Consider the following 12,766-nt stretch of genomic DNA (forward strand, 5'->3'; position numbering starts at 1 on the left):
TTGTACAATCGAGTTCAACAATTTCAGATCATAACCTCGGCCCCTATTATATTTTTATATTTTTTATCCACACTTTTGGTTTGTGCCTTTTCCTTTTTTTTTCTCTCTCTCCCACATGGCAGCTGTCTCTCACTCTGCCGGCGCATTTCACACTTCATCTAGAGCCATTGTTGTTTCTTTACCTGTCCTATTACTATCTCGTCTCACCTTGAATATCTCTTAATGTCTCTTCTTTCATCCCCTCCCCCATTTCAAAGCCCCCAAACTGCCTTTTAATCATTTAATTTCCTGCCTTTTTTTCTCAGTTCTGTAGAAGGGTTTCAACCAGAAACGTTGACTCTGTTTCTCTCTCCACAGATGTTGCCTGGCCTGCTGAGTTTTTCCAGCGTTTTCTGTTGTTATTTCCTATATAATTGGAGTAACACCTCTTTATTCCTGTACTCAAATCCTCTTGTAATGAAGGCCAGCATACCATTTGCCTTCCCAATGGCTTGCTGCACCTGCACATTCACTTTCAGTGACTCATGTACAAGGACACCCAGGTCCCTTTGAGCATCTGCATTCCCCAATCTTTCACCATTTAGGAAATACTCTGCCTTTCTGTTTTTTCTACCAAAGTGGATAACTTCACATTTATCCACATTATATTCCATCTGCCATGTTCTCACCCACTCACTGAGCCTGTCGAGATCCCCTTGAAGCCTCTTCACGTCTTCTTCGCAACTGACACTGCCACCTAGCTTTGTGTCATCAGCAAATTTGGAAATGTTACATTTAGTCCCCTCATCCAAATCATTGATATAGATTGTGAATAGCTGGGGTCCAAGCACCAATCCTTACGGTACCCCACTAGTCACTGCCTGCCATCCTGAAAAAGACCCGTTTATCCCTACTCTTTGTTTTCTGTCTGTTAACCAATTCTCAATCCATGCTAGTATATTACCCCCCAATTCCATGTGCCCTAATTTTGTTCACCAACCTCTTGTGTGTGACCTTATCGAAGGCCTTCTGAAAATCCAAATACACCACATCTACTGGTTCTCCTTTGTCTACTCCACTAGTTATATCCTCAAAGAACTCCAATAGGTTTGTCAAATAGGACTTCCATTTCATAAATCCATGTTGACTCTGCCCAATCTTACTATTAGTTTCTAAGTGCCCAGTTATTGCATCCTTTATAATAGATTCCAGCATTTTCCCAACCACTGATGTGAGCCTAACAGGTCTGTAGTTCCCTGTTTTCTCTCTCCCTCCTTTATTAAATAGCGGGGTTACATTTGCTATCCTCCAATCTGCAGGAACCGTTCCAGAATCTATAGAATTTTGGAAGATGACAACCAATGTGTCTACTATCCCAATGGCCACCTCTTTCAAAACCCTCGATGTAGGCCATCCGGTCCTTGGGATGTCAACTTTTAGTCCCATTAATTTTGCTAGTACTGTTTTTTTACTAATAATAATTTCTTTAAGTTCCTCATTCTCACCACAGCCTTGGTTTTCTTGTATTTTTGGGAGGTTTTTTGTGTCTTCCTCCATGAAGACAGAAACAAAGTATTTATTTAATTTCTCTGCCATTTCCTCATTCCCCATTATAAATTCTCCTGTCTCTGACTGTAAAGGACCTACATTTACCTTTGTCAGTCTTTTCCTTTTCACATACCTATAGAAGCTTTTACTATCTGTTTTTATATTTTTCGCTAGTTTGTGCTCATATTCCATTTTCCCTTTCTTTATCAATTTCTTGGGCCCCTTTGCTGATTTCTAAAAAGATCCCAATCCTCAGGCTGACTGCTTTTTCTGGCAACTTTATAAGCTTCCTCCTTTGACTTAATACTAGCTTTAATTTCTTTTGTTAGCCATGGTTGGATCATTTTTCCTTTTAGGTTTTTATGCCCTAGAGGAATATATGTTTGTTGCAAATTATGCATTATTTCCTTGAATGTTAGCCATTGTATGTTCACCTTCATACCTTTTAGTGTAGTCTCCCAATCTATCATGGCCAACTTTCCCCTCATACCCTTGTAGTTTCCTCTGTTTAGATTGAAGACCTTAGTTTCAGATTGGACTACATCACTCTCAAACTTAATGTAAAATTCAATCATATTATGGTCACTTGTCCCTAAAGGCCCCTTTACCACAAGATTATTGATTAGCCCTTTCTCATTACACAGTACCAGACCCAGAATAGCCTGTTCCCTGGCTGGTTCCTCCATATACTGATCCAGGAAACCATCTCTCATGCATCCCAAGAATTCGCCCTCCACACCATTAGTGGTAATTTGATTTGCCCAGTCAATATGTAGATTAAAGTCCCCCATGATTACCGTATTGCCCTTGTTACATGCACTTCTAATCTCTTGATTGATACTGTGCCCTACATTACCACTACTGTTTGGTGGCCTATACACAACTCCCACCAATGTTTTCTGCCCTTTGCTATTTCTTAGCTCCACCCAAACTGATTCCAGTTCGACATCACGATCTGCCAAGCCAAGATCTTTTATCTTACCGTACCGATCTCATCCCTTATTAACAGCGCTACGCCACCTCCTTTTCCTTTTTGTCTGGCCTTCCTAAATGTTGAGTACCCTGGAACATTCAGTTCCCAGCTTTGGTTACCCTGCAACCATGTCTCTGTAATGGCAATTACATCATACCCATTTACTTCTATTAGTGCCATTAATTCATCCACCTTGTTGTGAATGCTACGTGCATTTAGATAAAGTACCTTCAACTTTGCCCATTTAATATTTTTCTGCACTTTGACCCTCTTTACTGTTGGTCTTTGTTTCTGCTCCCTACTAGTTTTGCTGACTACTTTTCTAACTTGCACTTCCAGCTTTGTTTCTCTCTGTTCTGGGCCCACACTTAGGTTCCCAGCCCCCTGACAAACTACTGCCGTTTAAATCCTTCCCAACAGCACTAGCAAACCCCACTGCGAAGATATTGGTCCCGGTTCTGCCGAGGTGTAACCCGTCCAGCTCGTACAGGTCCCACCTTCCCCAGAATCTCTCAGCACCTACCCTGTCAATCCCCCTCAGAAACTTATATGTTTCAATGAGATCACCTCTCATTCTTCTAAACTCCAGAGAGTATAGTCTACTCAATCTCTCCTCATAGACGAACCCCCTCATCGCAAGAATCAATCTAGTGAACCTTCATTGAACTGCCTCTAAGGCAAGTATATGCCTCCTCAGATAAGGAGACCAAAACTGTGCACAGTACTCCAGGTGTGGTCTCACCAAAGCCCTGTACAATTGTAGCAAGACTTCCTTACACTTGTACTCCAACCCCCTTGCAATAAATGCCAATATGCCATTTCCCTTCCTAATTACTTGCTGTACCTGCATGTTAACTTTTTGTGTTTCCTGTACGAGGACTTTAAATCCTAATTTTGCTTTTTTTCAATCAGGTTTTTCAAACTTACCAACCAGTCTGTTTATGTGTAACACTACACCACTTGTGGCACATAATTCATCTTAGAACAAAAACTGGCTTCCTATAGTTGAGGCGATGTAAATTAAAAAAAATGTTGTCTTGTGTCCAGGTAAATGGCATAGATCTCCGTGTTGCAACACATGAGCAGGCTGCAGTGGCACTAAAGGGGGCAGGCCAGATTGTGACTATGATTGCTCAGTACAGACCTGAAGGTAAGAAACTCTGACCTGAACTGACCTGCCATTAAGGATGATTGCCTTCATGTTTGTTTGATGAGGTTAATATATTGAAAACTAATGAAGTTTTGGGCAAGCATAATTTTATTGCTAAGTCTCATCGGAGAATGTAAAAGTAAAACTTTGTCAAAGCAGGGCTGTGTAAGGATTGAAGGATTAAGCTTTGAAAATCCAAAGCTGTATGGCAGCCAAAGAACAGGATGTGACTTTCTTTTTCTGAAGTGATTCAGCCTGAGATTTTTTTTTACTGAAATAAACTTATCTTTTGTATGTTTAGTGTTTGAATTCAGCATATTGTGGGGACAGAGTCATTTAAATGTTTCTGTAGAATAACAGGGATGCCTGAACCACAGAGGAGGCGGTTCTTGGAGTGGCACCATGACTCTCCGAGAGCCGAGAAGAAATAGCATAGAAAATCATTTAAATCTTCATATCCAAATTACAGGGCAGTTAATCAATAGATCGATTACCATTCTCTTCATCTTTGTTGGGATCGACGCTTAATTTCAGCAGACGTAGGGGGCGATTTTCTGACTTCGGAGGAGGCAGGTTTGGAGGCGGGAAAATCAGAAACAATGAGGGCGGGTTAGGAACCCGCCTCCACGGGATTTTGCCGGTGCCAGTTTTGGAGGCCGGGAAGGGGCCCCGCCTCCAGCTGGCCATAGCGCTAGTTAACATCATTACATGCTCGTTAAGGGCCTCTTTAAGCCTATTTTGAGAGGCCATCATGATTTTTTGAGCACTTCTGCGTGTTCCACGACCCTCCTAAACCACGCCAGCTAAACCTGGCGGGTTGACTCGTGGGTGGTCTCCTCACAGCTGCAGGTCCAACAATACATCGTTTATTTCATCAAAGGTTTACTTGCAGGTGCCAGAACTTTGCTTTAAAAGGTCTTTGAGCACTTTTAGAAGGCCTTCCGAAGTCGGAGGTGCTGCAGCTTGAATCTATCAACTGTCGGACCTCCATGGAAGACCCGCTCCCTGCTTGCAATGAGCACTTCCACAACGGAGACATCTGCAAGCAGCATGGGAACCATTCGTTTTCTTTCTCCATGGACCTCAGATGAGGATGAGGAGCACCCACGGCAGCAGCAGAACCAGGCAGCTCAGGAGCAACAGCAGCTCAGGAGCCCCAACCTCCTGATGCTGCACAGGGCGGAAGGCGCCAGTGCATCGAGGCACCTTGCCGCAGGATATACTCCCGATAGAGGGTTTACAGACAAAGGATGAGCTACCTCAGCATGAGTGAGCAGCAGTGCCAAAGGAGGCTGAGACTTTCGCGAGAGGTTGTCCGAGAGATCTGCGGACTGCTGCAGCAAGACCTGGTGCTCAGAGGAACGGGTGGACACCCCTTACCAGTGGCTGTCAAAGTCACCACCACACTCAACTTCTTTGCCTCAGGCTCCTTCCAGGGATCATCAGCAGACATAAGCGGCATCTCTCAGTCGGCCGCCCACAGTTGCATCACGTGGGTTACCCATGCCCTTTTTTGCTAAGGCCCACAATTACATCCAGTTCTCAAGGGATCAAGCAAGTATAACCGCGCATTTGGTTGGATTTGCAAATATGGCAGGCATGCCAATGGTGCAGGGCCTCATAGACTGCACACATGTGGCCCTTTGGGCACCCCGTCACAACCCAGCTATCTTTGTCAACCGAAAGGGCTTCCACTCTCTCAACGTACAGCTGGTGTGTAACCACAAGAAGGAGTTCTTGCATGTTTCCGCCAAGTTCTGTGGTAGTTGCCATGACTCTTTCATCCTGCGGCACTCTAGTGTTCCTCTGCTTTTCAATCCACCAAACCAACTGAACGGATGGCTCCTTGGTGACAAAGGCTGTCCCCTGAAGAAGTGGCTAATGACGCCGATCAGGAGGCCAGCTAACAAGGCTGAAGAGCGCTACAACACCAACCACACTTCGACCAGGTCCATCATCGAGCAAACCATTGGGTTGTTGAAGATGCGCTTCCATTGCCTTGACCGATCAGGTGGAACCCTGCAGTATACACCATACAGGGTCTCCAGAATGGTCGTGGTTTGCTGTGCACTGCACAACATCGCACAGCGTTGTGACTTACAGCTTCCTGATGAGAAAGTGGCTCAGTTCCAGATCCCCTCAGATGAGGATGAGGAGGAGGAGGAGGAGAATCTGGAGGAGGAGAAGTAAGAGCAGGAGGAGGTCAGTGCGCCGGTGTATCGACCAGCAGCAGCGGCAGCACGCAAGCACATGGCTGCCCGGGATGCAAGGGATGAACTTATCATGGCCAGATTTGCATAGGTTGCCCAAGTTGGCACATGTCCTTGGCTCCATCCTAAGACATCATTGACAATGGACATGACTCTCTGGCCTCCTTTCACCCAGGCCACCAACCTGACAACGCAAGTGTGGCGGAGCCCGCACTGTGGAGCTGCCTAAGGGGAAAGAACAGATGCCATAACGCAAACATTTTGGCACCAAATCATTTTAATGCTTTCCAGCAGGGATGGCATTTCATCAATACACAGAAACGTTCCTTATCTGAGGAAGGATTTCCTTATCTGAGGAAGGATGTTCTTGCCATGGAAGGAGTGCAGCGAAGATTCACCAGGCTAATACCTGGGATGGCAGGAATGACGTATGAAGAGAGAGTGGGTCGATTGGGCTTGTACTTGCTGGAGTTTAGAAGAATGAGAGGGGATCTCATCGAAACTTATAAAATTCTAACAGGACTAGACAGACTAGATGTTGGAAGGATGTTCCCGATGGTCAGGGAGTCCAGAACCAGGGGTCACAGTCTAAGGATAAGGGGTAAGCCATTTAGGACAGAGATGAGGAGGAATTTCTTCACCCAGAGAGTGGTGAACCTGTGGAATTCTCTGCCAAAGAAGGCAGTAGAGGCCAATTCATTAAATATATTCAAGAAGGAGTTGGATATATTTCTTAAGGCTAAAGGGAGAGAAGGCAGGAACAGGGTACTGAATTTGGATGATCAGCCATGATCTCATTGAATGGCGGAGCATGCTCGAGGGGCCGAATGGCCTACTCCTGCTCCTATCTTCTATGTTTCTATTCTCCCAATCTGCACACAGATCCGGAGGTTATATCCTTTGCCAGCTGTACCCACACAGCCTTGGTTTCTTTGGGAGGCCTCTTCCTCCCAGATGAATGGAAGAGCACCTCCCTGCTAGCTGTCAGCCCCTCAAACAACATTTGCAGCGCCTCATCTGAGAGCCTCTGGGAGACCCTTGCCTTGGAATTGGACATAGTCGTTTCTCAGAATATGTTGCAGGTGGTGCAGCAAGGGCAGAAATCCTGTGGAATGAGCCAAGGCAGCAAGAAGCCATAAAATCAGACTGGAAAGGTGATGTCAGCAGAGGCGAGTTTCAGTCCCAAAACACTAATTGACCAAGGGCATCCCACACCTCTGAAATCAGTGGCTAATCAGGGGATAATCGCAATTTTTTGAAAACTATCAGTGGAGGCGGGTTTCAAACCCACCCAAACCGAAACCTGCCTCCAGTGAGAAAATCGCCCCCATAGGTTCTGCTGCACCTATCTGGGGTCCTTCGGGTGGAATTCCTGGGGAAGCTCTAAAATACTGGAGGGATGCAATTGATGCAAGTTTAAGAAATGCACACCACCCTCCACCACAGTTTCCTGTCAGTAAGTCAATGGGGCAATAATCTAGCGGGTTCAGGTCTCACTTTAAATTTGTGGTCCTGCCACTGGAATTAAGCTCCAATTGCACCTCCTTCCTCTCACTTCTCCAAATATGTCATCTTAAATCTCTAATCAAGTCAGTGGTGAAATCAATTTAACAAGAACAACAATACCACAGTGAGGAAAATGTATGGGAACATGAACAACAAATGAAAGCAATTTCTTGAGTTCAGTAATTTCTGTACTGTAACCTGAATTGGTACTGAGTAATGTTGTGGATTAAAAAATCACTTTTAGGACCTGGCACAAGTCCACAACACACAACTACACATAATTTGGCACTAATTTACCATCTCATTCAAAGACCATAAAATAGCTATTGTGGGAATTGGAAATGGCACTTGGATGCAGCAGTGGATACACTTCTGAGTTTTGAGTTTCATTTGGATTGTTAAAACAGAGTAACGGAAAATGTGTCCATCAGTCTAACTAACAATATCTAACCCTTGGTTGTTTGATGTTGGCACTTGGAGAAGATTTCTATTAGCTATTACTTAACAGCATTAATGGCACCACCAATCGTGATCTGATGTGCTAAAGAATCCTATTTCATTGCTTTAGTCATTAGAATACTATGATAGTGTTGATTCTTTAGTGTAGTTATATATTAATATTGCATTATCTATATTGTGATTAAAAGTATGCTGGTACTATTGTGAAATAGTGACCTGAAGACCATTTCAAATATTAAAAATTATTATTGTCAAAATGATCTAGGTGCATATTTTTCTAATTTCAACCTAACTGAAGTTATTACACTTTCTGGCAGCAATTGGATTATTAATGGTTCCACTTGTTGTGCCAGACTATGTGCACAGAGATTCCTTCTATTGAGTTTGGATTGATTCACCTTTTGTGCACAAAATTTAAAATCATATATTTTCAGTGATTTGCCACTTTGGGTGGGAAGGGGACAATATTGTTGAGATTTTAAGACTGAATGAAATATATAGAATTCTTATTGAATTAGCTGAAGTTCTGTTTATTGTTTTAAAAGCCATTAATTCAATACCTCCCTTCTGTTTTGTAAAGTTGGCTATAGTTTTGTCTCATTGGAATGAATGCAAATAGACACTTAACAGTGAAAAGTGGCAATTTGTCTGAAATGTTCTAAAGCCTGAACTCGTGTAGTAATTAAGGCATCCAGTTGTATTTTCAGTGATATTTCTGATGTCATTTCACAGTAATATATGATGAAATTAAACTGCAGCCTCCAGAGAAATATTTTAACTATTATTATTAACCCAGACAATACAGGAAAGTTTTTTTTATCCTGAATTTTGCCGGTTAACCGAGATTTCCGGTTATTTAGGTGCCGGTAAATCGAAAGTTTCCTGTAGTTACTGAAGTCTCACAAGGACAAACACTGTTGTGTTTATATTTCTACTATCATGACCTGCTACCCCCACCCACAAAAAATAAATATGTATGCAGAACTTATTGCAACGGGGCTAGGAGAAAAAGGAACATTTTAGAACCCAATTAAACTTACCAGAGAACCCTTTATTCATGTTGGTTGATGCCTTGACTTGTGGAGTAATATGCAAAAAATATCCTTTCCCTTGAAATTCGTCTCAATGGACGTAAAGGGAAGTCATCATTAAGCACTGTAATTCAATCAACTTGTGGAGGGCCTTAACTGATTTTCTTAATTAAGTGGATATACCTGCCCTAGTTAGATCACCATTGAAAGTGCTATATATGATACAGTTGTACACTACACCTTGGGGAACTGAGAAATACAGATTTTATTCTGTAATTGAAGAACATTTCAAAGCTCATGAAAATCCTTCCTCATGAATGGATAACTTCTATATGCAACATCTGATAATTGTTTAAGTAAATAATTATTTTGAAAAATCTGTTTGAGCACTGAGGGTTGGTTCTCTACCGGTTTACAGAGACCAGCAAACCATCTGTACAGCAAATGCCCAGCAGGCCATTATTGTGGAATTTATTAATTGTAAACTACAGCCCCATATTGTGCCTTGCACTGGGAGGTATGCCAAAGGAATGGATGGGAAATTGCCTTAAAGGGCTGCTGAGAAAATTAAAAGGCTGCAGCTATGTAAAGTTACAAATAAGGAGCAATAAAAAGCAAATTGCCTTTAAAACATCATAAATGTTTCCTACTATGGGGCACAAAGAATAGCTCGCAAAAAACAGTGGCTAGCAAATAAATGTAGAAGAAGGAAATGGTGTATGTGATGAAGTGGCATAGCGTCCAATTGCCATTTCAGAAAAGCAAAATACTGCGGATGCTGGAAATCTGAAATAAAGACAGAAAATGCTGGAAATACTCAGCAGGTCAAGCAGCATCTGTGGTGAGAGAAACAGAGTTAATGGCCGTGATTTTTCCTATCGATGCAGCTTGGGGGCGGGACAGCTGCTTTCCGGGTTCCAGTCCCGCCCCCAACGACATCAGACGCACAGACGCGATTTTGCATCAATTGACCTTGTTAAGCCCGCCCTGCGGGCTTGCCGGCCAATTAAAAGGAAGCCGGTGTCAGATGACGTCAGTTGATGATGCGTCATCTGCCGGTTTTCTTAAAGGGGCCATGCACAATTTTTTTTGACAGCTGATTTTTTCAGTTTTTGACAGCATTGAGGTGCTGCAAACACTGACAACCACTATACAAAGGTGAGCCCAGGCTCACCAGAGACTCTCTCCTTAGGATAAAACAGATGGCAGCTGCAGGTGAGGTTACAGAAGCAATCTGTCACTCGTGAGAGAGGTTCTCCCAATGAGGTGGGACTACACACACAATCCAAAACTTGTCACCTACAGAAAAGTGTAAATGCTTTAAAAATGATTTATTTCCAACATTTTCTTACCTCTGAAACTCACCAGTGTACCATTGGATCCTTCACACCACTTCTGCAGCTGTCATCAATGCAGAAACATTACAGTAGACTCACAACACGCCACACTTACCTGGCGTGGTGTCCGGACATCAGGAAACCCGCAGTAGAATTGTCAAAATTGCAAAAAGCCTCATAACTGCCTGTTAACAACCTGTTAATAAGCAGTTAAGTGCCTATAATCCTCTTCCCGCCGCTAGGTGTCGGGTCCATGTGTAAATCAGGGAGCCGAGACCTGGGAAGATTGTTTGGAGGCGGCTTGACAGGGGGTTTCTGACCTGCTGTCAATCTTTGCGATTTTGCCAGATGTCCCGCCTCCAAACCCGCCCCCTGAGTGCCGGCAAAATTCTGGCCAACATTTCAGGTCAACGAAAAGTCACCAAATATTAGAGTGCATATTTATCTATATGAATTCATGCAGAAACAAAATATTTTGTGTGTTTTCATGTTCCTTGTTGAGTGCTGTTTGAAAAAAGTGCATGCTCTTACTGCTTGATTTCCACACAAGTGCAAGTTTGATGTTGCTGACACTTAGGGGGTGATTTTCTGACGTCGGAGGAGGCGGGTTTGGAGGCATGAAAGGCGGGAAAATCAGATTCAAAGAGGTCGGGTTCGGAACCCGCCTCCAACCCACCTCCGCGGGATTTTGCCGGTGCCGGTTTTGGAGGTCGGGAAACGCGCCCGCCGCCAGCTGGCCATTGTGCTATTTAACCTCCTTAAATGCTTGTTAAGGGCCTCTCTAAGCCTATTTTGAGAGGCCCTCGTGATTTTTCCAGCATTTCGGCGTGCTTCACGCACCTCCTGAACCACGCCAGGTAAACCTGGCGGGTTGACTCGCGGGTGGCCTCCTCACTGCTGCAGGTCTAACAAGACATCGTTTATTGCAGCAAGGATTACTTGCAAGTACCAGACCTTGGCTTTAAAAGGTCTCAGCACTTTTAGAAGGCCTTCCAAAGTCGGAGGTGCTGCAGCTTGACTCCATCAACTGTGAGACCTCCTTGGAAGACCCTCTCCCCGCTTGCAATGAGCGCTTCCCCAAAGGAGGCATCTACAAACAGAATGGGAACCATTCGTTTTCTTTCTGCATCAACCTCAGAGGAGGAGGAGGATCTGGAGGAGGAGGTCAGAGCGCCGGTGTATCGACCAGCGGCATCGGCAGCATGCGAGCACATGGCTGCCCGGGATGCAAGGGATGAACTCATCATGGCCAGATTTGCATAGGTTGCCGAAGTTGGCACATGTCCTTGGCTCTATCCTAGGACATCATTGACAATGGACATGACTCTCTAGTCTCCTTTCACTCAGGCCACCAACATGACAACGCAGGTGTGGCGGAGCCTACAATGTGGAGCTGCCTAAGGGGAAAGAACAGATGGCACAACGCCAACATTTTGGCTTCAATACTTTCCAAGAGGGTTGGCATTTCATCAATACACAGAAACAGTCTCCCAATCTGCACACAGATCTGGAGGTTATATCCCTTGCCAGCTGTACCCACACAGCCTTTGTTTCTTTGGCAGGCTCCTTCCTCCAAGATGAGTAGAAGAGCACCTCCACTCTAGCTGTCACCCCCTCAAACAACATTTGCAGTGCCTCATCCGAGAGCCTCAGGTAGGCCCTTGCCTTGAAATTGGACATAGTGGTTTCTCAAAACATGTTGGACGTGGTGCAGGAGACACAGAAATGCTGTGGAATGAGCCAAGGGAGCAAGAAGTCATAAAATCAGACTGGAAAAGTGCTGTCAACAGAGGCGAGTTTCAGTCCCAAAACACTAATTGAGCAAGGGCATCCCACACCTCTGAAATCAAGTGGCCAATCATGGGAAAATCACAAATTTTTGAAACCTATCAGAGGCGAGTTTCAAACCCACACAAACTGAAACCCGCCTCCATCTCACCTCCAGTGGGAAAATCGCCCCCTTGACAACAATTGAATACAACTACTTTACAGAAGAATTGACAAAGCAGAAATAGTTCTGATTGAAGTGTTTTCACACAATCATAAATTTCATATCACCATAGTGTGGTCTGCACTTATACAGTATATGGTGATGTTGCTTTATAAACTTTTTAAATATTTTATGGTTATGGACGTATCTTGCAACTGAGAGCACTTTCCAGCTGTAAAATAATTTATAATGTTCAAAATATTAAAATTCTCTAATGCCATTATAAAAGAATAGTTTAATTGGTGCTCACACTGCCTCCAGCTGAAATCTAAATTAAAAATTTCTCCACACACACAGCTGCCACTCTATTAACTGTTTCTCCTCAGTACAGGTTTTTAAAAATTAACATTATGGAACAATTCAATTAAATTTTTTTATAAACTAGGTGGGACTATCCTGTTTGCAGCCGTTAAACCTATTATGGGGTTAATTATGCAGTAATATAGAAAAAGTAGGGCAATGATAAAATAACCATGCTGCTATAAGCAGTAACCAGTGGTAACAGTAGTGATTACAGTCAGTATTACTTCAGACTATTTCCATTTTTAAAAATGTAAAAGTAACTTTTAATCGTCAAGCCCAT

At 43.6% G+C, this 12,766-nt stretch overlaps 1 protein-coding gene across 11 annotated transcripts in view; it reads left to right on the forward strand.

Moving 5' to 3' along the window:
* The window catches only part of dlg2 (discs, large homolog 2 (Drosophila)), a 1,642,261-nt gene that overhangs the window by 1,100,181 nt on the left and 529,314 nt on the right, over positions 1 to 12,766 (forward strand). For all 11 annotated transcript variants that reach the window (XR_015079731.1, XM_085998865.1, XM_085998867.1 and 8 more), the window contains one exon: positions 3,548 to 3,650. Coding sequence is in view for 10 of the 11 variants with exons in the window: in XM_085998865.1 (XP_085854991.1) it covers positions 3,548 to 3,650 (103 nt within the window). In the remaining variant the exon portion in view is untranslated. The remainder of the gene's footprint in view (positions 1 to 3,547; positions 3,651 to 12,766) is intronic.

This window comes from Somniosus microcephalus, chromosome 10 (genome assembly GCF_052327205.1).
Source record: "Somniosus microcephalus isolate GS21.2 chromosome 10, FLI_Smic_1.0, whole genome shotgun sequence".
Classification (NCBI taxonomy): Eukaryota; Metazoa; Chordata; class Chondrichthyes; order Squaliformes; family Somniosidae; genus Somniosus; species Somniosus microcephalus.